Source organism: Hemitrygon akajei, chromosome 6 (genome assembly GCF_048418815.1).
Source record: "Hemitrygon akajei chromosome 6, sHemAka1.3, whole genome shotgun sequence".
NCBI lineage: Eukaryota > Metazoa > Chordata > Chondrichthyes > Myliobatiformes > Dasyatidae > Hemitrygon > Hemitrygon akajei.
In genome coordinates, this window is record NC_133129.1 from 87,846,420 (window position 1) to 87,874,264 (window position 27,845).

General features: G+C 49.7%; 1 protein-coding gene across 2 annotated transcripts in view; it reads left to right on the forward strand.

Moving 5' to 3' along the window:
* LOC140729227 (phospholipase D1-like) overlaps positions 1 to 27,845 on the forward strand; it is a 162,305-nt gene that overhangs the window by 117,660 nt on the left and 16,800 nt on the right. For both annotated transcript variants that reach the window (XM_073048753.1, XM_073048754.1), the window contains 8 exons: positions 537 to 647; positions 4,595 to 4,783; positions 6,286 to 6,484; positions 7,909 to 8,027; positions 17,469 to 17,582; positions 20,578 to 20,682; positions 24,570 to 24,658; positions 27,066 to 27,179. In XM_073048753.1, the coding sequence (XP_072904854.1) occupies positions 537 to 647; positions 4,595 to 4,783; positions 6,286 to 6,484; positions 7,909 to 8,027; positions 17,469 to 17,582; positions 20,578 to 20,682; positions 24,570 to 24,658; positions 27,066 to 27,179 (1,040 nt within the window). The remainder of the gene's footprint in view (positions 1 to 536; positions 648 to 4,594; positions 4,784 to 6,285; positions 6,485 to 7,908; positions 8,028 to 17,468; positions 17,583 to 20,577; positions 20,683 to 24,569; positions 24,659 to 27,065; positions 27,180 to 27,845) is intronic.

Consider the following 27,845-nt stretch of genomic DNA (forward strand, 5'->3'; position numbering starts at 1 on the left):
TTTTCTATGTTTCTGTATCACAAGTCCTGGTTATGCAACCACTGACACTAGGCAGACAATCTCTGAAGAGTATTGATAATGGAGTCATCCATTTTGTAAAGATACTGCCCAGAAGACAATGGAAGACCCCTTCTGTAGAAAAAAATATTTATTATTTATTTAGTAAGATACAGCACATAATAGAACCTTCCGGCCCTTTAAGCCGTGCTGTCCAGCAATACCCCGATGTAACCCTAGCCTAATCACGGGACAATTTACAATGACCAATTAACCTACCAATTGGTCTGCCTTCGGACTGTGAGAGGAAACCAGAGCACCCGGAGGAAACGTATGTGGTCATGGAGAGAACATACAAAGTCCTTCCAGGCAGCCTGTACCGTGAGGCATTCTGCTAACCACTACGTTGCCATGCCACCCCAAGAACAATCATGCTCATGAATAAGGCCATGATTGCCCATGTAATACGACACAGCACCAACGGTGATGATGATATCTCTGTTTAATTTCTCCATTACTGTTGATGTCTTTGTTTACAGGAACAGGGCGTGAAGATCTTTGTCCTGTTATACAAGGAGGTGGAGCTTGCTTTGGGCATTAACAGTGAATACAGCAAGAGGACGTTACTCTCCCTCCACTCCAATATAACGGTATGTTATTATATTGGATATTATAATATACTGTGTTCCACTGTCACTCAGGATTGCTACTTATTTTTAACAATGCACCATAAAAACCATCTTATCTGGATGTATCACAACTTGGTACGGCAACTGTTCTGTCTGTGACTGCAAGTAACTACAGAGAGTTGTGGACACAGCTCAGCACATCACACAAAAAACAGCCTCCTCGCCTTGGACTCTGTCGACATTTCTCACTGCCTTAATCAAAGCCCCCACCCACCCCAGCCATCCTCTCTTCTCCCTTCTCCCACTGGGCAGAACGTTTAAAAGCTTAGAAGCACATACCACCAGGCTTCCACCCCACTGTTAGAAGACTATTGAACTGACCCCTAGTACGGTAAGATAGACTTTTGACCTCAGAATTGAGCATTGCAAATTGGGAGGCCACTTCATCGAGCATCTCGGCACCATCTGCCACAAGCTGGACTTTCCAGCAGTGAAACTTTTTAATTCCCATTCCCATTCCAACATGTTAGTCCATGGCCTCTTGTGCCAAGATGCGGCCCTCCTCAGGCTGGAGGAGCAACACTGGATATTCCATGGCAATCCGATGGATGGCATGAGTATCGATTTCTCCTTCCAGTAAATACACCTCCCACCTCTGTTCCCCACTCTAACTTGTACTTCTCACCTGCCTATTACTTCCCCTGGGTCCCCTCCTCCTTCCCCTTCTCCTATGGTCCACTCTCCTCTCCTATCAGATTCCTTCCTCTCCAGCCCTTTACCTTTCCCACACACCTGGCTTCACCTGTCACCTTTCAGCTAGCCTCCTTCTCCACCCCCCCCCCCCACCTTTTTATTCTGGCATGTTCCCCCTTCCTTTTCAGTCCTGATGAGGAGTCTCACCTGAAACACTGACTGTTCATTCATTTCCACAGATGCTGCCTGACCTGCTGAGTCCCTCCAACGTTTAGTGTGTGTGGATCAGAATCGACCCTGTTACGGCCCTCGCACCTTATCGTGTGCCTGCGGTGCACTCTCTCTGTAACTGTGACACTTTATTCTGTATTCTGTTATTGGTTTACCTGGTTCCACCTAAATGCGCTGTTGTAATGAAATGGTTTGTATGAATGGTAGGCAAAACAGATTTTTCACTGTACCTTGGTATAGGCGACAATACCAGGACAAAACCAGTTTGCCAAAAAAAATCCCTCTGCAACACACACAAAATGCTGGAGGGACTCATCAGGCCAGGCAGCATTGATGGAAAAGAGTAAATAGTCGACATTTCAGGCCGAGACCCTTCGTCAGGACTGGAAAGGAAGGGGCACACAAAGTATTGGAGGAACTCAGCAGGCCAGGCAGCATTGATGGAAAAGAGTCAACAGTCGACATTTCAGGCCGAGACCCTTCGTCAGGACTGGAAAGGAAGGGGCACACAAAATATTGGAGGAACTCAGCAGGCCAGGCAGCATTGATGGAAAAGAGTAAACAGTCGACTTTTTGGGCCGAGACCCTTCATCAGGACTGATCTGCTGTTACAATTTGAGGACGTGTTAAAAGGGAGGATTGACACTCGTATGTTGATAAATAGGTTTACTTTTTTCGTGTGTACTGAGGGTGTCGTCCATCCAGGCTGTTTATTATAAATGTAAACAGTGTCGGGGGTAATATAAAGAATACAAATTCAACAAAACAACAAATTCCACAATAAAAACATTTTTTTAAATAATTATACGATTTGTATCTTTTAACACCTCGTATTTTTCACAGTATGTGGTGGTTCATCCTCACTCACTGGCAGAAAGCGGTATAGCAGCTAAACAAACAGTTTATCACCTTTCTCATTTTTCATTGGCTAAGTGTTAGTGTATTCCCATGTGATGTAATTGTTTTAATTATGTAGCCTATTAGATACCTATCTAAGGAATTTCTTATCTATAAAAATGATGGATTTCTATCTTTTGCCTTTGCATTCTTTACTGTTCATTCTCCTCTTAGCAATGTTTCTCAGCTCTTTATTTAGTTTGCTTAGTATTTGTATGTTTATATTCTAAATTAAACTATCATTAGAATTAAGACTGCTCGTTATTCCTGACTCCTGGAAGAATCCTGAAAATCAGAAAGTAAACGGATCAGGCAGAACCTACAGTACTGGGCAAAGGTCTTAGGCACATCTGTATAACTAGGGTGTCGAAGGCTTCTGCACAGTACTGTCTTTGTCAACGTGGAACGGAGAGCGAGTGTGTAAGTCTGGCCGGAGCAGAGGATGTTGTAAATGGTGAGGATGGAGCACCGTGGGAGGGGTGTGGGACAGGTGGCAGAGAGGTGGGGGGATAGTGGACACACCCAGCCCTGAGACATCAGGCAGGGTCGTTTGATTCCAAACAATTGGTTTCTCTTTTTTATGATTTAAATTTTATTGAATTCTTTTACAAATTTTCCCCGAACCCTTGAGTCAGTGTCAAACAATTGGTTTCTTGATCATTATAGAATTCTTCCCGTTCCTTCCCCTCTGCCTTCCCTTTTTCCCTTATATGATCCCCCTTTCCACTCTCAGTCCACAATAGAGACCCATGTCAGAATCAGGCTTATCATCACTCACATCTGTCATGAAACTTGTTTTTTCTGTAACAGCAGTACAGGGCAATACATAAAATTACTACAGTACTGTGCAAAAGTCTTAGGCACCGTAAAGATATATATGTGCCCAAGAGCTTTGCACACAGCGGTGTCAGTAAACCTGATTCTGATACTAAAGTGTTACGTTATAGAGAGAGTGCCGTGCAGGCAGACAATAAGATGCTAGGTAGATTGTGAGGTCAAGGGTCCATGTGATTGTACTAGGGGACCTTTCAAGAGTTTGATAACAGTGAGACAGAAGCTGGCCTTGAGCCTGTTGGTTCGTGTTTTCAGCCGTTTTTTACCTTCTGCCTGGTGGGAGAGGCAAGAAGAGGGAATATCTGGGGTGGGTGGGGTCTTTGCTTACGAGGGCTGCTTTACTGAGGCAGCAAGAAGTGTAGATAAAGTCATAGAAAAAGCACAGAAACAGGCCTTTCAGCCCATCTATTCTGTGCTGAATCATTTTAACTCCCTAGTCATATTGATCTGCACCAGGATCACAGCCCTCCATAACCCTACAATCCATGTACCTATCCAAACTTCTCTTAAACATTGAAATCAACTTGGTGTGTACCATTTACTCCTGCTGCTTGTTCCACACTCTCACCACCCTCTGACTGAAGAAGTTTCTCCTCATGTTTTCCTTAAACTTTTCACCTGTGATATTTAACCCACCAAACCTCAGTGGGATAAAGGCTGCTTGCATTACTCTGTCTATAACCCTCTGTTTACTTCTATCAAATATCCCCCCCCCCCACCCCAGTCTTCAACGTTCCAAGGAATAAAGCCCTAACCTTCAATCTTTCCTTATGACTCAGGTCCTCCAGGCCCAGCAACATCCTTGTAAATTTTCTCTGTACTCTTTCAACCTTATTTATATAATTTTTTTTTTAAATTTGACTTTCAAAAACTAACTACTAAGTCTTCATTGATTACCTCTTCATTGTATACAATGATAGTTTACCACAATTTACCTCATAAAAAGTGTTATTATTGATGTTTTAGCAGTATTTCTGTGTTTTGGCAGAGATGTGGTTTTGTTCTGTGAGGTAGACTAGACATGATGGGCCAAATGGTCTTCATCCATGTGGAAATATTTTAGAAACAACAAGATGGTGAGCATCAGGTGGCCTTTATTCATTATCTAATTATTTCAAGAGTAGTCCTAGGTCTTTGAATAGATCTCCAACACTTAACTGAGCCATTAAATGTGGGTTTGGCTTATCAATGGACTTCTGAGATCAGGTGGCCGGTGGCCCCGTGGACTTCTCCTTCTGCACAGTGTCTGGCCATCTATAACTTGCTGGAGCCTCAGGAAATCAGTAACTCTTTCTCTTGCTCTCTTTTGACAGGTGATGAGACACCCTGACCACGTCTCGTCAACAGTGCTGCTATGGGCACACCACGAGAAGCTGGTGGTGATTGATCAGACAGTGGCCTTCCTTGGGGGGCTGGACCTGGCCTACGGAAGATGGGATGACAAAGACTACCGCCTCACTGACTTGGGGATCGCAGATCAAGTGGATCACACGGGGGACCAGGTACAAAAACACCACAGGGTCATGGTGTCAAGAGTCATTATGGAAGAAAACAGGCCATTTGGCCCATCTAGTCCACCCCAGCCCTCAATCACCTATTTACACCGAGACACACTTTATTCTAAACACAAGAGATTCAGCAGATGCTGGTAATCTTGAGCAACACAAGACAGAATTCTGGAGAAACACAGCAGGGCAGGTAGCATCTAAACTGGTGATATTTTGGGCTGAGACACTTCATCAAAGGAAGGGGATAGAAGCCAAAACAAGGACATTGTGGAGGAGGACTGGTGTGCAAGCTGAAAGGTGATAGGCAAAGCTAGGAAGCTAGGTGAGGGGGGAGGGGGGTGAAGTGAGAAGCTGGAAGATGATTGGTGGAAGAGCTAAAGGACTGAAGAAGAAAGAAACTGATAGGAGAGGAGAGAGGACCATAGAATAAAGGGAAGGAGGAGGTGAGAGGGTAACTAGAGTGGAGAATAGAAAAAGAGAGAAGCTGGAGGGGGAGAAATTACTGGAAGCACGAGAAATCGATGTTCATGCCATCAGGTTAGAGGTTACACAGATGGAATATGAGGCGCTACTCCTCAAACCATTTTGTTTTCTCCACATTCCTGTCATTTCCCACTTCACCCCTATGTGTTCTCTCCCTCAATGGGTATAAATCACTGTGAGTGGGATTTGAACAATGAAACAAAACCTCACGGAGTTACCACGATGCAGAAAGAACAACGGCACCCATTCAGCACGTTCTCAGTGACCCAGACCGGTTTTCTGATCACTGCACTTTAGGAAGCATCCTGGCAGGTGGTACCACAGCTCAGTACGGTAACTGCTCTCTCCATGATCGCTAGAAACAGCAGAGAGTTGTGAACATAGCCCAGTCCATCACGGAAACCAGCTTCCCCTCCGTAGACTCCATCTACACTTCTCACTGCCTCAGAAAAGCAGCCTACGTCGTCAAAAATCCCACCCTCCCCAGACATTCTCTCTTCTCCCTATGGGGCAAAAGATAACCCGTACAACCAGCATCAAGGACAGCTTCTATTCCACTGTTATCAGACCTTGATCTCCCAATCTACCTTGTCGTGACCCTTGCACTTTGTTATCTGCCTGCACTGGACATTTTCTGCAACTGGAACACCATATTCTGCATTCTGTCCAGCTTTTTTACTACCCTGATGAATTTTGGGTAGCACATTGGAGATACGTCTCTACCAAAGGAGGCGTAAGGTTCTCCTTCCCACCGCTAGCCTGCAGGTCGCCCTTGGACAAGGTGTAGCACCTGCTTAGACCCATCCACCCCACCCCCGATCAGAGTCACATGAAGCCATTGGGAGCAGGTGGTGGATGGTCGTATGAGCTGCTGGTGCATATCACAATTCCTGGTTATGTGACCACTGACACCAGGCAGACAATCTCTGAACAGTATTGGTAATGGCTGGGGTCACCCATCTTGTAAAGACATTCCAACCGTGAGTAAGCAGTCTTCAATTTTGTTCCTCTAGGCCAGCAACCACAATGCAATGGGGCACCTGGAGGAACAGGACGACCAGGGATGCACCAAGGTTGCCGAACAGAAGGAGCTCCAATCTCACTGCCAGTCAGAGCCAACAGAGTTCAATGTCAACGGAAAGTTCTGGTTGGGGAAAGATTACTGCAACTTCATCAAGAAGGACTGGGTGCAGTTGGATAAGCCTTTTGAGGGTAAGAACAACATCGTGGTTGAGTTCATTGTCATTGTCACAAGTGCATATATGCAATATCAGCATCAGAGATGCAACACTCATAAGGAAACCCTGTCTAGGTGCAGTTATCAGAATCGGGTTTAATATCACTGGCGTATGTCGTGAAATGTTGTTATGTGGCAGTACTACATTGTAGTAAGAAATGTATACCAGTATATATATTTAAAAATAAAATTATATAAGCAGTGCAAAAATAGAAATTTAAAAATAGTGAGGTAGTGTTCATGGGTCCATTCAGAAATCAGGTGGCAGAGGGGAAGAAGCTGTTCCTGAATCGAGTGTGAGCCTTCAAACTCCTGTACCTCCTCCCGATGGTAACAGTGAGAAGAGAGCATGTCCTGGGTGATGGGGGTTCTTAATGACGCATTGATCCTTGATGATGTCCTGGATACTATGGAGGTTAGTGCCCATGATAGAGTTGACAGAGTTTACAACTCTCTGCAGCTGATTTTGATCCTGTGCCGTTTAACCCCCCCATATCAGGTGGTGATGCAGCCGGTTAGAATGATCGCCACTGTACATCTGTCGAAATCTGTGAAAGTCTGGCAGCCAATTTCTGAATGAACTCTACCTCACTACTTTTTTTTTCTCTATTTGCAACGCTTATTTAATGAAACTTATTAAAGTTTTCTATCTATATATACTCACTGTAATTTACATTTTTATTTATATAGCTAGGATGCTCAAGACTTACAATTTTTGTCAATGTGGAGTGGAGAGCCAGTTTGCAAACCTGGCAGGAGCAAAGGATGTTTGGAATGGTGATGGTGGCGCGCCATGGGAGGGGCGCAGGACAGGTGGCAGAGGAGGAGTGCCAGGCATGAGGGGAGTGTGGCATGGGTGCAGACCTGAGACATCAGGCGAGGTCACTTGCTTCCAAACAATTGGTTTGTTCATCATTACAGAATGTCTTCCCGTTCCCTCCCCTCTCCCTTCCCTTTTTCCCCTGCCATGATTCCCCTCTCCTGGCCCCCTTCCCACTCTCAGTCCATGAGAGAGACCCATGTCAGACTCAGGTTTATCATCACTCACGTTATGAAATCTGTGGGGGTTTTTGCGGCAGTAGTACAGTGCAATACATAAAATTGCTACGGTACTGTGCAAAAGTTCAAGTTTAAGACTTCTGCACAGTACTGTACAGGCTCAAATCTTATCCAAAGGTTATCGGAAAGCCTAGCACTCTCTGTACACTACATCTTAGGTTGGGTTAGTTAGAGCTAGGTTTCTGGCTCACTGGAAAAGCGGACATCCCTTACGGCCTGGCTGCCGAGTACAGCCACGTGCAGGACTGGTAGAAAGTCAACTCCGCGCCATCGCCCTCCGTGTAAAATCGAGGAGGAGGAGGAGGGGTGGCGAACTGACATCTCTGTCGTCTACCTGCAGATTTCATTGACCGAAATTCGACTCCGCGCATGCCTTGGCGCGACATCGGCGTGGTCATCCACGGAGGAGCAGCACGCGATGTGGCCCGTCACTTCATACAGCGATGGAATTTCACCAAGGTCAGGGTCCCGGGTAAGAGGGAGGCCGCGGCAGAAGGTGGCCGTGAAATGGAGTTGGGTGGTTTACTGTCGAGTCCCGTGTACCCTAATGATCGATTGACCCTGCCCTCTCCTTCATCAGGCCTTCCATAACATTGACTCTACTCTCACCAATTATATTTCATTTTACTTAGAGATAAAGCACATTAACAAGCCCTTCTGCCCCAGTGAGCCCCCACCATCCAATTACAGCCCTGTGACCAAATAACCCATATGTCTTTGGAAGTGGGAGGACCTAGAGGAAAATTCAAACAGTCATGGGGAGAGCGTGCAAACTCCTTACAGACAACAGTGTAATTGACCTCGGGTTGCTGCCACACTAACTGCTACTCTACTGTGCTACCCCTTCCTGTTTGCAAAGATTCAACAAATCACCTAAAATTCAGACAAATTTCTTTAGGTGCACAGTGGACAGTATATTGACTGGCTGCATCACAACCTGGTATGGAAACACCAATGTCTTTGAATGTAAAATACTACAAAATGTAATGTATACAGCCCAGTCGATCATGGGTAAAGCCCTCCCCACCATTGAGCACATCTACATGAAATGCTGTCACAGGAAAGCAGCGTCCATCGTCAGGGACCCCCGCCACCCAGGTCATGCTCTCCTCTCACTGCTACCATCAGGGACCCCCACCACCCAGGACACGCTCTCCTCTCACTGCTACCATCAGGGACCCCCACCACCCAGGACATGCTCTCCTCTCACTGCTGCCATCAGGGACCCCCACCACCCAGGACATGCTCTCCTCTCACTGCTGCCATCAGGAACCCCCACCACCCAGGACATGCTCTCCTCTCACTGCTGCCATCAGGGATCCCCACCACCCAGGACATGCTCTCCTCTCACTGCTGCCATCAGGGACCCCCACCACCCAGGACATGCTCTCCTCTCACTGCTGCCATCAGGAGCCCCCACCACCCAGGACATGCTCTCCTCTCACTGCTGCCATCGGGGACCCCCACCACCCTGGACATGCTCTCCTCTCACTGCTGCCATCAGGAGCCCCCACCACCCAGGACATGCTCTCCTCTCACTGCTGCCATCAGGAGCCCCCACCACCCAGGACATGCTCTCCTCTCACTGCTGCCATCGGGGACCCCCACCACCCTGGACATGCTCTCCTCTCACTGCTGCCATCAGGAGCCCCCACCACCCAGGACATGCTCTCCTCTCACTGCTGCCATCAGGAACCCCCACCACCCAGGACATGCTCTCCTCTCACTGCTGCCATCAGGGATCCCCACCACCCAGGACATGCTCTCCTCTCACTGCTGCCATCAGGGACCCCCACCACCCAGGACATGCTCTCCTCTCACTGCTGCCATCAGGAGCCCCCACCACCCAGGACATGCTCTCCTCTCACTGCTGCCATCGGGGACCCCCACCACCCTGGACATGCTCTCCTCTCACTGCTGCCATCAGGAGCCCCCACCACCCAGGACATGCTCTCCTCTCACTGCTGCCATCAGGAGCCCCCACCACCCAGGACACGCTCTCCTCTCACTGCTGCCATCAGGGACCCCCACCACCCAGGACACGCTCTCCTCTCACTGCTGCCATCGGGGACCCCCACCACCCTGGACATGCTCTCCTCTCACTGCTGCCATCAGGAACCCCCACCACCCAGGACATGCTCTCCTCTCACTGCTGCCATCAGGAGCCCCCACCACCCAGGACATGCTCTCCTCTCACTGCTGCCATCAGGGACCCCCACCACCCAGGACATGCTCTCCTCTCACTGCTGTCATCAGGAGCCCCCACCTCCCAGGCCTTGCTCTCCTCTCACTGCTGCCATCAGGAGCCCCCACCACCCAGGACATGCTCTCCTCTCACTGCTGCCATCAGGGATCCCCACCACCCAGGACATGCTCTCCTCTCACTGCTGCCATCAGGAGCCCCCACCACCCAGGACATGCTCTCCTCTCACTGCTGCCATCAGGAGCCCCCACCACCCAGGACATGCTCTCCTCTCACTGCTGCCATCAGGGACCCCCACCACCCAGGACATGCTCTCCTCTCACTGCTGCCATCAGGAGCCCCCACCACCCAGGACATGCTCTCCTCTCACTGCTGCCATCAGGAGCCCCCACCACCCAGGACATGCTCTCCTCTCACTGCTGTCATCAGGAGCCCCCACCTCCCAGGCCTTGCTCTCCTCTCACTGCTGCCATCAGGAGCCCCCACCACCCAGGACATGCTCTCCTCTCACTGCTGCCATCAGGGATCCCCACCACCCAGGACATGCTCTCCTCTCACTGCTGCCATCAGGAGCCCCCACCACCCAGGACACGCTCTCCTCTCACTGCTGCCATCAGGGACCCCCACCACCCAGGACACGCTCTCCTCTCACTGCTGCCATCAGGAGCCCCCACCTCCCAGGCCTTGCTCTCCTCTCACTGCTGCCATCAGGAGCCCCCACCACCCAGGACATGCTCTCCTCTCACTGCTGCCATCAGGGACCCCACCACCCAGGACACGCTCTCCTCTCACTGCTGCCATCAGGGACCCCCACCACCCAGGACATGCTCTCCTCTCACTGATGCCATCAGGGACCCCCACCACCCAGGACACGCTCTCCTCTCACTGCTGCCATCAGGAGCCCCCACCTCCCAGGCCTTGCTCTCCTCTCACTGCTGCCATCAGGAGCCCCCACCACCCAGGACATGCTCTCCTCTCACTGCTGCCATCAGGGACCCCACCACCCAGGACACGCTCTCCTCTCACTGCTGCCATCGGGGACCCCCACCACCCTGGACATGCTCTCCTCTCACTGCTGCCATCAGGGACCCCCACCACCCAGGACATGCTCTCCTCTCACTGCTGCCATCAGGAGCCCCCACCACCCAGGACATGCTCTCCTCTCACTGCTGCCATCAGGGACCCCCACCACCCAGGACACGCTCTCCTCTCACTGCTGCCATCAGGGATCCCCACCACCCAGGACATGCTCTCCTCTCACTGCTGCCATCAGGGATCCCCACCACCCAGGACACGCTCTCCTCTCACTGCTGCCATCAGGGACCCCCACCACCCAGGACATGCTCTCTTCTTGCTGCTGCCATCAGGAGCCCCCACCACCCAGGACATGCTCTCCTCTCACTGCTGCCATCAGGGACCCCCACCACCCAGGACACGCTCTCCTCTCACTGCTGCCATCAGGGACCCCCACCACCCAGGACATGCTCTCCTCTCACTGCTGTCATCAGGGACCCCCACCACCCAGGACATGCTCTCCTCTCACTGCTGCCATCAGGGACCCCCACCACCCAGGACACGCTCTCCTCTCACTGCTGCCATCGGGGACCCCCCACCACCCTGGACATGCTCTCCTCTCACTGCTGCCATCAGGAGCCCCCACCACCCAGGCCGTGCTCTCCTCTCACTGCTGCCATCTGGGACCCCCACCACCCAGGACACGCTCTCCTCTCACTGCTACCATCAGGGACCCCCACCACCCAGGACACGCTCTCCTCTCACTGCTACCATCAGGGACCCCCACCACCCAGGACATGCTCTCCTCTCACTGCTGCCATCAGGGACCCCCACCACCCAGGACATGCTCTCCTCTCACTGCTGCCATCAGGAACCCCCACCACCCAGGACATGCTCTCCTCTCACTGCTGCCATCAGGGATCCCCACCACCCAGGACATGCTCTCCTCTCACTGCTGCCATCAGGGACCCCCACCACCCAGGACACGCTCTCCTCTCACTGCTGCCATCAGGAACCCCCACCACCCAGGCCATGCTCTCCTCTCACTGCTGCCATCAGGAACCCCCACCACCCAGGACATGCTCTCCTCTCACTGCTGCCATCAGGAACCCCCACCACCCAGGTCACGCTCTCCTCTCACTGCTGCCATCAGGAACCCCCACCACCCAGGTCATGCTCTCCTCTCACTGCTGCCATCAGGAACCCCCACCACCCAGGACATGCTCTCCTCTCACTGCTGCCATCAGGAACCCCCACCACCCAGGACATGCTCTCCTCTCACTGCTGCCATCAGGGACCCCCACCACCCAGGACATGCTCTCCTCTCACTGCTGCCATCAGGGACCCCCACCACCCAGGACATGCTCTCCTCTCACTGCTGCCATCAGGAGCCCCCACCACCCAGGACATGCTCTCCTCTCACTGCTGCCATCGGGGACCCCCACCACCCTGGACATGCTCTCCTCTCACTGCTGCCATCAGGGATCCCCACCACCCCGGACACACTCTCCTCTCACTGCTGCCATCAGGAGCCCCCACCACCCAGGACATGCTCTCCTCTCACTGCTGCCATCAGGGATCCCCACCACCCCGGACATGCTCTCCTCTCACTGCTGCCATCAGGGACCCCCACCACCCAGGACACGCTCTCCTCTCACTGCTGCCATCAGGGACCCCCACCACCCAGGACATGCTCTCCTCTCACTGCTGCCATCAGGAACCCCCACCACCCAGGACATGCTCTCCTCTCACTGCTGCCATCAGGGACCCCCACCACCCAGGACATGCTCTCCTCTCACTGCTGCCATCAGGGACCCCCACCACCCAGGACATGCTCTCCTCTCACTGCTGCCATCAGGAGCCCCCACCACCCAGGACATGCTCTCCTCTCACTGCTGCCATCGGGGACCCCCACCACCCTGGACATGCTCTCCTCTCACTGCTGCCATCAGGAGCCCCCACCACCCAGGACATGCTCTCCTCTCACTGCTACCATCAGGAACCCCCACCACCCAGGACACGCTCTCCTCTCACTGCTGCCATCAGGGACCCCCACCACCCAGGACATGCTCTCCTCTCACTGCTGCCATCAGGGATCCCCACCACCCAGGACATGCTCTCCTCTCACTGCTGTCATCAGGAGCCCCCACCTCCCAGGCCTTGCTCTCCTCTCACTGCTGCCATCAGGAGCCCCCACCACCCAGGACATGCTCTCCTCTCACTGCTGCCATCAGGGATCCCCACCACCCAGGACATGCTCTCCTCTCACTGCTGCCATCAGGAGCCCCCACCACCCAGGACACGCTCTCCTCTCACTGCTGCCATCAGGGACCCCACCACCCAGGACACGCTCTCCTCTCACTGCTGCCATCAGGGACCCCCACCACCCAGGACATGCTCTCCTCTCACTGCTGCCATCAGGGATCCCCACCACCCAGGACATGCTCTCCTCTCACTGCTGCCATCGGGGACCCCCACCACCCTGGACATGCTCTCCTCTCACTGCTGCCATCAGGGACCCCCACCACCCAGGACATGCTCTCCTCTCACTGCTGCCATCAGGAGCCCCCACCACCCAGGACATGCTCTCCTCTCACTGCTGCCATCAGGGACCCCCACCACCCAGGACATGCTCTCCTCTCACTGCTGCCATCAGGAGCCCCCACCTCCCAGGCCTTGCTCTCCTCTCACTGCTGCCATCAGGGATCCCCACCACCCAGGACATGCTCTCCTCTCACTGCTGCCATCAGGGATCCCCACCACCCAGGACACGCTCTCCTCTCACTGCTGCCATCAGGGACCCCCACCACCCAGGACATGCTCTCCTCTCACTGCTGCCATCGGGGACCCCCACCACCCTGGACATGCTCTCCTCTCACTGCTGCCATCAGGAGCCCCCACCACCCAGGACATGCTCTCCTCTCACTGCTGCTATCAGGGACCCCCACCACCCAGGACATGCTCTCCTCTCACTGCTGCCATCAGGGACCCCCACCACCCAGGACATGCTCTCCTCTCACTGCTGCCATCAGGGACCCCCACCACCCAGGACATGCTCTCCTCTCACTGCTGCCATCAGGGACCCCCACCACCCAGGACACGCTCTCCTCTCACTGCTGCCATCCGGAACCCCCACCACCCAGGACATGCTCTCCTCTCACTGCTGCCATCAGGGACCCCCACCACCCAGGACATGCTCTCCTCTCACTGCTGCCATCAGGAAGAAAGGTACAGGAGCTTCTATGAGATGTCTGTTCAAGAATCTGATAACAATGGGGCAGAAGGTGTCCTTGAGCTTGATGGTATGTAAAGCCCAACAGGATAGGGAGAAGAGAGAACGTTTCAAGTGGGAGGTCCACATTGTCTCAAGTGGGAGGAGTCCACGTTTACCAAAGTGGGGAGAAGAGTGAATGTCTGATGTGGGAGGAGCCCTGCTTTACTAAACTGGCTGCTTTACTAAGTCAATGGAAAATCTTAATTTTTTCCCAGAGCCCCCCCCCCCCCACTTATTTTGCAGGTACTTCAAACTCACAACGGTTGGTTATCAGCCCTCCAATAGTTATCAAACATTTCATCTTCGCAACTTATTTTCCAAATCTCCTTTAAGCCCTTCCTGCTTAGGGGGGGGACTGCCTACTCCACATTCCTGTAATTATTAAGCAAATCCCTTCAACACTCCCTCTCAGTAGTATTAACGACTCCAGAGGGAATCCAACAGGATTTAAGGATCATCGTTGCTCAAACCCATCATCGGGCTGAGGCTATTGTCCTGCTCTTCGGCTGTTCTGGGCTTTGTGTATGTGGGCTGCACGACGTTTTCCTCTACTGTGTAGTGGGCTGAGGTGGTGGGTCTGCTCCAGCTGCTCCGGGCCTCGTGTTAATGGACTCAGTTCGGACGTTTGTTTTATTGTTTGCACAATTTGTGTTTTTCTCTCTCTCTCTCTGCACATTGGGAGCTTGTTGGATTTTTTTTTACGGGTTCTTTTGGGTTTCTTGTTTTGCGGCTGGCTGTGAGGAGACTCATCTCAAAGTTGTGTAATGTATACGTACTTAGATAATAAATGTACTTTGAACTGATACCTAAACAGAATATGACTAATAGTAAATTGGAAATGGCGGAAGGTTTTCATTCTGTCTGGAAATTCGTGACCAGGGGTCTCCGCTGTTAATTGTCTATATAAACGACTTGGATGAAAATGTTGGTGCGTGGGTCAGTAAGTTTGCAGATGACATGAAGACTGACGGAGCTGCAGACAGTGAAAAAGTTTGTCGAAGGATATATATATATTAATATTAATCTCATATAACTCCATAATCTCCATATAACTGTCCATATATATATATAGAGAGAGAGAGAAATGGCAGATGGAGGTTAATTTCCATATACCATGTTCGAGACGGAGTTCGAGTGCGATGCGGAGAAAAGTCAGAGCGGAGGAGTTTCAACCAAAACTGAGAGCGAGGTTGGATAAATCTAAGTGCTGGATGGAAAGGTCGGATATGGGCTGGAATGTATCAAAGTGACAGGGCCCGGATACTACTGTAAGAGATGACCCGATGCTTGGCCAATTTAAATGCTGGGCTGAATGGATTGAAAAGGTGGGGTGTCAGGACCAGAGGCAAGAATCGAGCCAGTTCTGCTGGCTGCTCTACTCTGCTCTCCATATCACTGAGGCCTGTTCCGCTGCTCCAGACTTCTTGTCTGTGAGCCTTGCGACAATTCGTCCCGCTCTGTGAGGAGCTGAGGCTGAGGCGGTGGGCCTGCTCTGGGCTCTGTGTATTTTGATCATGTACTTTGAACTTTGAATTTACACACAAGAGATTCTGCAGATGCTGGAAATCCAGAGAAACACACAAGATGCTGGAGGAACTTAGCAAGTCAGGCAGCATCTACGGATGGGAATAAAGAGTCGATGTTTCAGATGTGAGATGTTGTACTTGGGAGGACAAATGTAAGGAGAATGTATACAGGTTAATGACATTGATGTACAAATAGATCCGGGGCAAGTCCATGGCTCTCTGAAAGTGACCGCTCATGGTCAAAGTAAATTTATTATCAAAGTATACTACATTTATGTTGCCACATACAGTGCTGAGATTCATTTTATTGCGGGACACCACTTTTTTGAGGTGTCATTCCTGGATACTACAGAGGCTAGTGCCCACGATGGAGCTGACTGAGTTCGCAACTCTCTGCAGCTTATTTTGATTGTGTGCAGTAGAACTCCCCCCCCCCCCCCCCCATACCAGATGGTGATGCAGCCAGTTAGATTTCTCTCCACAGTACATCCATAGAAATTGTGCAAATACAAACGAGAAAAATAAATATCGAGAACGTAAGATGAAGAGTCCTTGAAAGTGAGTCCATAGGTTGTGGGAACATTGCAATGATGGGGCAAGTGAAGTGATCCCCTCTGGTCAAGAGCCTGATGGTTGAGGGGTAATAACTGTTCCTGAACCTGGTGGTGTGAGTCCTGAGGCTCCTGTACCTTCTACCTGATGGCAGCAGAGAGAAAAGACAATGGCCTGGGTGGTGGGGGTCCTTGATGATGGATGCTGCTTTAATCAACAAGACTCTGTGTAGGTGTGCTCAGTGATGGGGTGGGTTACCCTTGATGGACTGGTATGGTGGCTAGAAGGGCATATGGTATGCTGGCCTTTGGTCAGTGCATTTAGTGTAAAAGTCAGGACGTCATGTTGCAGCTGTATAAAACGTTGTTAGGCTGCAGTTGGAGTATTCTGGCCACCCCATTACAGGAGACTTTGCAGAGCGGACAAAAGAGGGAAGCTGACTGATTAGACAGTATAGGCTATAAGGAAAGGTTGGCCAAACTTGGACTGTTTCCTCTGGATGGTGGCAGCTGAGGGGGGTGGGGGGAGTAGGTTGTAAGAAGCTGTGAGTCATAGATAGAGTTGACAATCAGTGTCTTTCTCCCAGGGTAGAAATGTCATGTACAGGAGGACATATATTTAAGGTGATGGGGGGAAAGTTCAAGGAAGCTGGGCAGGACCTACTGCCCATTTCAGCAATGAAGGTCCTCTATCGCTGGCGGCGTTAAGACTTTCTTCATTATGTCAGTAGCTTCCTCTCTCTTTTCGCTACTGTCAGTCCTGCAAGTCCCGGGTGGAGACTCAGGAATACCGTTACACTCAGATGTAGAAGAATTCTCCGTTGCTGTTTCCGGAACAAATTTTGTTTTACCAGTCAGGGCTGTTAGCCCTGAGCTGAAACCCCGAACCTGGAGGACCGGTGGACCACTCTTAGTTTGTCCTCCACCCTTTGACCTGTTTGGCATGGGTGACCCTACCTAGAGCCAAAGCATAAAGCCCTGACTCCAGCCAACAGAGTTCTCCGGGTCATCGAGGCACGCAAGCCTCCAAACCCTACAACAAAGTTGGGGTCCTCTTGAGGAGGTGTACAGGACAGTTTTCTTTTCTATACAGAGTGGCGGGAGCCTGGAGCCTGCTGCCAGATTTTGTGGTGGAAGATACGATAGAGGTGTTTAAGAAGCCTTGGATAATACGCCTAAACGTGCGGTGAATGCAGGGGATTGGATCATATGCAGGCCGTAGATTTAATTTAATTTGGTATTGTTCGGCACTGCCATCATGGGCTTAGGACCTGTTATTGTACTGTGCTGTACTCTTCTACATCTGGTGTAACCCAATTTATTTTACTATAGACCGTGAAGACCAAGTACAAACCTTCTTGCTTCCCATACCTGTTGCCCAAGTCTCATGTCACTGCTGACGAGCTCCCATTTGTGGTTCCAGGCTCTGTTCCGGCTAACGTCCAGGTAAGTGGATGTACACACACACGCACATGTGCACACACACACACACACACGTACACACACACATACACACACGCACACGTACACACACACATACACACACGCACACGCTCACACACACACACACACTCACTCACACACATATGCACACGCACACACATTATCTTACACACTCCCATACACACACACACACACACACACACACACACACACACACACACACACACACACACACACACACACACACACACACACACACACACATATATATATAGTAAATAGTTTCTGAAGTGCACAATCAGTTCTTTGGTCTTACTGATGTAGAGTGGAAGGTTGTCAAAACCCCACATGAGAGAGGAGAGGCAAGGTGACCCACAGAGAGTGGAGAGGCAAGGTGACCCCACATGAGAGAGGAGAGGCAAGGTGACCCACAGAGAGTGGAGAGGCAAGGTGACCCCACATGAGAGAGGAGAGGCAAGGTGACCCACAGAGAGTGGAGAGGCAAGGTGACCCCACATGAGAGAGGAGAGGCAAGGTGACCCCACATGAGAGAGGAGAGGCAAGGTGACCCACAGAGAGTGGAGAGGCAAGGTGACCCCACATGAGAGAGGAGAGGCAAGGTGACCCACAGAGAGTGGAGAGGCAAGGTGACCCCACATGAGAGAGGAGAGGCAAGGTGACCCCACATGAGAGAGGAGAGGCAAGGTGACCCACAGAGAGTGGAGAGGCAAGGTGACCCCACATGAGAGAGGAGAGGCAAGGTGACCCACAGAGAGTGGAGAGGCAAGGTGACCCCACATGAGAGAGGAGAGGCAAGGTGACCCCACATGAGAGAGGAGAGGCAAGGTGACCCACAGAGAGTGGAGAGGCAAGGTGACCCCACATGAGAGTGGAGAGGCAAGGTGACCCACAGAGAGTGGAGAGGCAAGGTGACCCCACATGAGAGAGGAGAGGCAAGGTGACCCACAGAGAGTGGAGAGGCAAGGTGACCCCACATGAGAGTGGAGAGGCAAGGTGACCCCACATGAGAGAGGAGAGGCAAGGTGACCCACAGAGAGTGGAGAGGTAGAGTGGCCAGAAAAGAATCTGAGGTTATTGGTGGACTGAGGAGGGGAGTAGGATGACAGGCAGGTAGGGGAGTGTGGCACGGGTGGGGCTGGAAAACTATGGCCAGTGAATGAGAGATGGAGGTGGACAGAGAGAGCAAAAGAGAAGAGAAAATGACAGAGAAGCAAAGTGTGGGAGAGGAGCGTGAAGATGGACAAAGAGAATATCTGATACAAGGAGACTGCGGGTGCTGGAGACACACTTACGATAGGCTGAGTGAGCTAGGGCTTCTCTCTCTGGAGCAGAGGGAGATGAGAGGTGACTTGGCTGATGTGTTCAAGATATTAAGAGGCATACGTTGAGAGGAGAGACCAACATTTTCCCAGGACAGAAATGGTGAATAAGTTTTAGTTATTGGAGGAAAGCATAGGGTTTTGTCAGAGATAGTTTTTTTTTTAACACTGGGAGTGATGATTGTGTGGAACAGCCTCCTAGGGGTGGTAGTAGAGGAGACTAAATTAGGGACATTTAAGAAACTCTTATATATTATATAAATGGTAGAAAAATGGGGAGTTATGCAGGAGGGAAGGGTTAGATTAATCTTAGATTTGGTTAAAAGTCAACATAGTGGGCTGAAGGGCCAGTACTGTGTTGTAATTTTCCGTTGACACAAAGTGCTGGAGGAACTCAGCAGGTCAGGCAGCATCTGTGGAGGGGAATAGATGGTCGATGTTTCGGGCCGAGATCCCTCATCAGACTGGTCACTCAAGGGAATGTGTGAAATGGGCTGAGGTAATGAAGGCATTTACAGGTTAGTTAAGCTCTGATCATTATCATGATGGTCATGCTGTTAGCAGGCTGAAGTATTCAAGCGCGAGAGATCCTACAAATGCTGGAAAGCTAGAGCAACACACACAAAGTGCTGGAGGAACTCAGCAGATCAGGCAGCATCTGTGGAAATGAATAAACAGTTAATGTTTTGAGCCGAGACCCTTCATCAGGACTGAAAGGGGAGGTGGAAGACACCAGAATAAAAAGGTGGGGGAGGGGAAGGAGGATAGCTGAAAGGTGATAGGTGAAGCCAGGTGAGTAGGAAAGGTCAAGGGCTAAAGAAGAAGGAATCTGATAGGAGAGGAGAGTGAACCATAGGAGAAAGGGAAGGAGGAGGGGACCTGGGGGAAGTAATAGATAGGGTGGAGCATTTGTTCATCAAAAGGAGAAATCTATATTCATGCTATTGGGTTGGTAGGTACCCAGATGGAATATAAGGTGTAGCTGCTACACGGAGGGTGGCATCATCTTGGCACAAGAGTAGACCAGGGACTGACACTTCAGAACAGGAATCTGAATTAATAGGTTTGGCCACCATGAAGTCCCGATTTTGGCGGATGGTGCGGAGGTGCTCGACAAAGCAGTTCAAAAGGAAAGAGAGAGAGAGAGATTTGGGGTAGGTAAAAGTGGTTAGTCCTGATACAGAACGAAAGAGCAAGTTACCTAAAATTGGAGAATTTGATACTGAGTTCCACGATACGGAGTTTGTTTTCCACAGGTGAAAGTGTTTGTCAGTGACTGATCAACCATTAAATAATATATTTCAAAGTTCAAAGTAAATTTATGATCAAAGTACATATATGTCACCATGTCCAACGCTGAGATTCAATTTCCTGTGGGCATTCACAGTAAATCCAAGAAACACTACAGAATGAGAGAAGGACCAGCAGCAGCAGGACAGACAGACCACCAGTGCGCAAAAGACAGCGAGATGCAAATACAAAAAAAATAATAGTAATAATAAATAAATACACAATAAATATTGAGAACATGAGTTTGTAGTGTTCTTGAAAGGCAACAAACTGCAGATACAAAAGAAAAAAATCTTAATTGGAAAAAAATAAAAAGCAGGGAAATAAAAATAAAGAAGTTAAAAAATCTTAATTTGTTTTTTTTCCAGGTTCTGCGATCACTGGAATGTTGGTCCGGCGGTTCAAGTGAGAATTCCATCTACAATGCCTACTTGCAAGTCATTCGCGATAGTCAGCACTTCATATACTTGGAGGTAAAGGCCGCAATATCTATCTGTATTCAAGTTCTCAGTGGATGTATTAGAGTTTTAGAGCAGAGATTTCTGTCAGGCAAACCTACACCATTCCAATACTTACAAAGCATGAGAAGGAAGTGGAGGAATTCTTTCAAAGATTCTAAGTATGTTTACCATCCAAGTACGTATGCAGGATACAACCCTGAGATTCGTGTTCCCACAGACAGCCACGAAACAAAGAAACACCATGGAATCTGTTCAAAGAAAATAAACATCAAACCCCGAATGCACAAAGAACAAATCGCGCAGTTGGCTCAAAAAACCCAATCTGATGGCAGCCATGAAGCAGCTGTTTCTGAATCACTGAGTGTTTGCCTTCAGGCTTCCGTACCTCCTTCCTGATAGTATCAATGGGAAGAGGGCATGCCCTGGGTAATGGGGGTCCTTAATGATGGACGCTGCCTTTTTAAGGCATCGCTCCTTGAAGATGTCCTGGATGCTACGGAGGTTAGTGCCCATGATGGAGCTGACTGAGTTTGCAACTCTCTGCAGCTTACTGTGATCCTCTGCAGTAGCCCCCCCCCCACCCCCCCCATACCAGACGGTGATGCAGCCTGTCAGAATGCTCTCCATGGTACACCTGTAGAACTTTGTCAGAGTCTTTGGTGACAAACCAAGTCCCTCAAACTCCGAATGAAATGTAGTTGAATCCAGTTTATTATCTCTGGTGTTTGTTGTGAAATTTGGTTTGTGGTAGCAATACAGTGCCAGATGTAAAAATTACTCCAAATTACCCAAAAAAAAACTATTTTCTAGGAAATCTATTTTAGAAACGTTGTTATTGAGGTAGGAATAATGGTGGAGAGATTTACCAGGATGCTGTTTACATCTTTCCTTGGTTCACAGTGTTTATTTATTTATCTATTTACCTATCAATTTATTTATTGTTTGATTGAGACACTGTGGATTAGGCCCTTCCAGCCATCCTGCCCAGCAATCATCCAATTCAACCCTAGCCTAATCACAGAACAACTTACAATGACCAATTAACCTACTAACTGGTACATCTTTGGAAACCGGAGCACCCGAAGGAAAACCCACGGGGAGAACATATAAACTTCCAACCGGCAGCATTGAGAAGTACACCTGGGTCGCCTGTATTGTGAAGTGTTGTGCTCACCCCTACACTACCATGCTGAGCTCCTACAGCCCCTCCCTTTCACAACCACTCCACTGTCACCATCCCCCCTTCACTCCAGCCCCATTCACCTTCTTCAGTCTCCCCCTCATTCACCCTCTACTATTTGTGAAGCAAGAAGACATTCACAACCTATTTGGAAAACAGAATGGTAGGAAAGCTGCAGGCCCTGATGGTGTCTCACCTAGTATTCTCAGGCAAGGCACGGTGCAGATCAGCTAGCATCTGTCTTCACAGAGATATTTAACACCTCCCTGCAATTATGCAGGTTTCCAGACTGTTTTAAAGTTGCTACAATCGTTCCGATAAAGACAAGATCATTTGACTTAAATGATTATCAGCTAGTCATTCTGACTTCAGCAGTTATGAAAACTTTTGAACACCTGATGTTGGCCTACCTTAAATCCAATACTGGTCCTGGTCTTTACCAACTACAGTTTGCTTATAGAGAAAATCGCTCAGTTGAGGACGCAGTTAACTTGTGCCTTCATTACCTTCTTCAACATTTGGACTCCCCCAAACACCGACGAGAGGATCTTGTTTGTGGATTTTAGCTCTGCCTTCAACACTGAGTTGCTCTCCAGCAAGATAACCCATCTCCTCCAAGAGAACCACAACCTTGTCGTAGGGTTTGGAGGCTTGTGTGCCTCAATGACCCGGAGAGCGATGTTGGCTGGAATCAGGGCTTTATGCTTTGTATCTTGGTAGTGTCAGCCATGACAAACAGGTCAAAGGTTAGAGGCCAGGCTAGGAGTGGTCCACCGGTCCTCCAGGTTCAGGGGTTCAGCTCAGGACTAACAACCCTGACTGGTCAAACAAAATTTTTACGAAAACAGCAGTGAAGAATCCTTCTACATCTGAGTGTGACGGTATTCCTGAGTCTCCACCCCGGATTTGTGTGACTGACAGTAGTGAAAACTGAGAGGAAGCTACTGACACGACGAAGGAAGCCTTGAACACTGCCAGAGATGGAGGACCTTCATTGCTGCCCCAAACGCTCGCAGCATTATGAGCAGTAAAGTTGAGAAGCTAACCCAGCTAGGTGTACCCTACAGTGGATTACAAACTTCCTAACAGGAAGGAAACCTATGTAAGGCTGGGTTCCTACTTGTCCGATCCAATGTCTATAAGCAGAGGCTCTCCCCAGGGCTGTGTTCTTTCACCCCTCCTGTTCTCACTTTATACAAATGACTATACCGCCACAGATAAATCCATTAAAATCCTCAAGTTCACGGATGACATGTCTGTAGTTGGTTTCATCTCCAATTATAATGTGACCTGCTGTCAAAGAGAGGTAGAGCATCTTTCAGCATTGTGCGCTTGGAGCTTAATGCTATCAAGACAATGGAGATGAGGATTGATTTTTGCTGACAACCCCTACCTTCCCCTCCCCCACTTTGAAATAAATGGTTGGGCTGCGTCTGTGTTGAGTCATTCGAATTATCCCTATATTAAAGTGGGACAAGCACGTTACACCCATCGCTGGGAAAGCCCAGCAGAGACTGCTGTCCCTACACCACATAAGGAAATTTAACATCCCAAGGCATATCTCAATGAATTTTCACTCAGCCATCGTTGACAATGTTGTAACCACCTCTATCACCGTTTGGTTTCCCGCCATCTCCTCCCTCTCCGTCCAGGTTACAGCAAGTGGTCCACTCAGCGGACAACATCATCGGCATTCTGCTTCTGACATTAGAAGGCCTGCTGTGCTGCACAAATCATCCTCCCCTCCATGGAATCTGCCTGGGCTCTTCCTCTTCTCCCCGCTCCCACTGGGTAGAAGATACAAAAGCCTGAAAGCACCTATCACCAGGCTCAAGGACAGCTTCTGTCCCACTGTTACCAGACCATCCAACAGTCGCCTTGTTTGATAAACCTCATTCTGCCCCGTGTGGCCCTTGCACCTTGTTGTCTGCCTGCACTGAACTTTCTTTGTAACTGTTAGCTTTATTCTGTGTATGGTTACAACGTACAGATGTGATGAAATTATTTGTATGGATGGAATGCAAAAGGTTCACAGGCAAATTTGTGAAATTTCTGTCAAGCCACACAGTTGTCAATATCACACTGATTCACTATTCACTATAACACTGTTCACTGATTTCAATGTGAACTGCTCCAGAGCTCACCAGGAGAGATTTCAGAATAAACCTGGTTCTAATACTGAGGGTAGCAATGCTTTGAATTCCACGTATATGTCAATGATAAGCCAATTTACCAATGTATTTGAGAAATACCGATCCCACAAATTGTTTGCAATTGGATCAGCTAGACGTTTATCAACCAGTTTACATGATCTGTGCTTAACCTTTCCCTCTCTTTCTCCTTCTCAACTCTCCCCTCCCTTTCCCCTTCCCCTCCTTCTCTCACTCTTCCTCCTTCTCTCACTCCCCCTTCTCCCCCTCTTCCTCCTTCTCTCTCCCCCTCCTCTCTCTCACTCCCCCTCCTCTCTCTCTCTCTCTCTCTCTCTCTCTCTCTCTCTCTCTCTCTCTCTTCCTTCCTCTCTCTCTCTCTCTTCCTTCCTCTCTCTCTCTCTCTCTCTCTCTGTGTCTGTCTCTGTCTCTCTCTCTCTCTCTTCCTTCCTCTCTCTCTCTCTCTCTCTCTCTCTCTTCCTTCCTCTCTCTCTCTCTCTCTCTCTCTCTCTCTCTCTCTCTCTCTCTCTCTCTCTCTCTCTCTCTTCCTTCCTGTTGTCCCTGCCTCACAGAATCAGTTCTTCATCACCTGCGCAGATGAGCGCGGTGTGTACAATCAGATTGGAGACATGATCGTCGAGAGAATCCTCAAAGCACACAGGTAACTCCTTGGATTTTTCCAGTCTGTGAGTATCCAACTGGACCGTTGAATCATTCCTGAATTAACTGACGGTGGACATTGGAACACAGACAGTTCCCTGTCATTCATTGCTAACTAATTCTTGTCACAATGCTCCAATTTTTAAAATAGACAATAATTTTTGTAAGTACCAGGAACAGGGACCTGTTCCACCACACAACAAGTTCTGATCATTTTTACCTCAAATGCCATTTCTTTGCCCTCTTGCATGTCACTTGTTCTTCTAATACTTTTTGTCTCTTTTGCGACTGAGTTTTCACAGTTGTCTGGGGATGAGAATTACAAAGACCCACCTGCCCTCTGAGTGAAGAGGCTCCCACTTCAGTTCCAAACACAAGAGATTCTGCAGCTGCTCGAAATCCAGAGCAACCCCACAAAATGCTGGAGGAACTCGGCAGGCCAGGCAGCATCGGTGGAGGGGAATAAACAGTTGATGTTTTGAGCCGAGACTCTTCAACAAGAATGAATGGTGATGAAACCTGATGAAGGGTTTTGGCTCGAAACATCGACTGTTTATTCCTCTCTGCAGATGCTGCCTGGCCTGCTGCGTTCCTCCAGCATCTTGTGCGTTGCCTCCTTCAGCCCTGCGCCCTATGTTGAGACTGTGGCTGTAAGTTCCAGGCCCCTAAGCCAGGGAAAATGTCCCCCATGTTCTATGCTGCTGAACCCATGTAGAAATGTTTACATTTCAATAGGGAGCTGTCCATCGGTCTGGGCCGACCACGGACGTTGCGTCCTGGCTGTCTAGATTCTCAAGCCAGGTCAGTACAATATGGAGAGCAAACTGTTGCCCATGTAGCAGGCTCCCATTCCCCATGCAGCTGATGAACCCAAAGGAACGGCAGAGACCGATACAGTTTGGCACCAGCAGCGTCGCAGGAGTTGCCATTCAGAGTTGAACTCCTTTAGGGACTCCAGCTCCGGAGTTTTCTTTGGGGTTTACTCCCAAAGCCCTCCCCGTGAGTGGGTATAGCTGTAACGCAGCGAGGGCGTGAGATCAGAGCTGCTAACCACGGCTGATGAGCCTCATCTGCCCGAAGCAACTGGTGCCAGTAACCCGCCTCTGCCCCTTCTCCTGTCACTAAAAACTGTTCTGCCAGGCGGAGTAGCTAAACCACACATGAGGGCCAGGAGCTGGACTTGGTTGTCAGAGGCTATTTCAGATGCATGTCATTGGGATCATTTAATAGGTGGTGGGAGCTTGTCCCCACTACCACCCCTAGCTATGACAACCTTAAGGAACCAATAGGGAGACATACCACACTGTGGATAATCGAGGTCCATCCTAATCAATTGGAAGGAATCTGTCCAATGGCCTGTCCAACTCTACAGGGCCGATCGAGGTCCAACCAGAAGAGCAGTGAAAAGCTGCTGGTGGAACTAGGCAGGTCAGGCAGCATCCGTGGACGGAAGTGGTCAGGTGACATTTCATCTTCTATGGCAATTACTAAAGATGAGTAATTGATATCTTAATCTTGGGTGGCACAGTGACAAAATATGTAGAGGAGCTGTCTCACAGACCCAGAGACCCAGCTGTGTGTGTGTGTGTGTGTGTGTGTGTGTGTGTGTGTGTGTGTGTGTGTGTGTGTGTGTGTGTGTGTGTGTGTGTGTGTGTGTGTGTGTGTGTGTGTGTATGCTTTACACACTGTCCCTGTGGCCATGTGGATTTCCCCTGGGTGCTCCCTGGTTACTCCCTGCATCCCAACAATGTGTAGGGTCAGTGGGTTAGTCGGCCACTATAAATTGTACCCTGCGTCTCCAGTGTGTGGGTGAGGGGGTGGGATCTGGGCAGAGCTGATGGGGATGTTTGTACATTCTGTGCCGTGTCGTATGACATGAACGATCGTGGTTTTTCCATGACCATGATTGTTCTTGGTATATTTTTCTACAAAAGTGGTTTGCCATTGTCTTCTTCTGGGCAGTGTCTTTACAAAATGGGTAACCCCAGCCATTATCAATACTCTTCAGAGATTGTCTGCCTGGTGTCAGTGGTCACATAACCAGGACCTGGTCACATAACCAGGACCTGCTCCCATGGCTCCACATGACCCCGATTGGTGGGGAGGACGGGATGGAGGCTAAGCAGGTGCTACACCTTGCCCATGAGTGACCTGCAGGCCTTACACCTCGTTCGGTAGAGAAGTATCTCCCCACCACCACCCACAGTGGGTTAATCGGCCACTGTAACTAGTTCCCCTTGTGTGCGTGGACAAGGGGTGGGATCTGGGCAGAGCAGCTGGGGATGCGGGGATTACCATAGGATTCATGTTAACAGGTGTTGGATGGTCACAGTGGACTCCGTGATTTGAAGATGCTGTCTCCATGCTGAAAGCCTGAGATGGTAACCAGCCTCTCTCCACTTCTCCAGGGCAAAGAAGAACTACCGTGTCTACATCGTCATCCCGCTGTTGCCTGGCTTTGAAGGAGACCTCTCTAGTGGCAGTGGGAATTCCATCCAGACCATACTGCACTTCACATTCCGGTACGGTTATTCCTCTTGGATTGGTGGCACGGGACACTCTGTCCAAACCAAAGATAAAAGATTAGCTTTATTTGTCACATGTACTTAGAAGCGCTAAGTGAAATGCGTCGTTTGCATCCAAAACCCGAAATGCTTCCAGCGCAAACGTAGATTGCCCACAGCTCAGTAACCCTAACCAGTGCACCTGGGAGCAAACGGGAGAACCCAGAGGAAACCCACGCGATACAAATTCCGTACATACAGCAGTGGGAATTGAACCCCCATCTTCAGATGGCTGGCGCTGTAAAGCGTTGCGCTGACCCCTACACTACCGTATTTTAGAAATTTATGTCAAGCCATATGGTTGGCATTGACAGCTGAGCATGGGGTAAATGACCTCCTTGTATTTACCCCACTGAGGCTGTGATGAGTTTTGTATAATTCAATGGGAAAGCAGCAGCAACCACTGGTTCAAGGTGAACTGCTCCTGAGCTTCATAAAAAAATTCCATCAGGTTTAGTATCACGGGCATATGTCATGAAATTTGTTGTCTTTGAGGCAGCAGTAAAAAATAATAGAGAAAAAATGAATTAATTACAGTAAGTATATATATAAAATAGTTAACTTAAATAAGTAGTGCAAAAAAAAGTGAGGTGCTGTTCATGGGTCCAGTGTCCATTCAGAAAT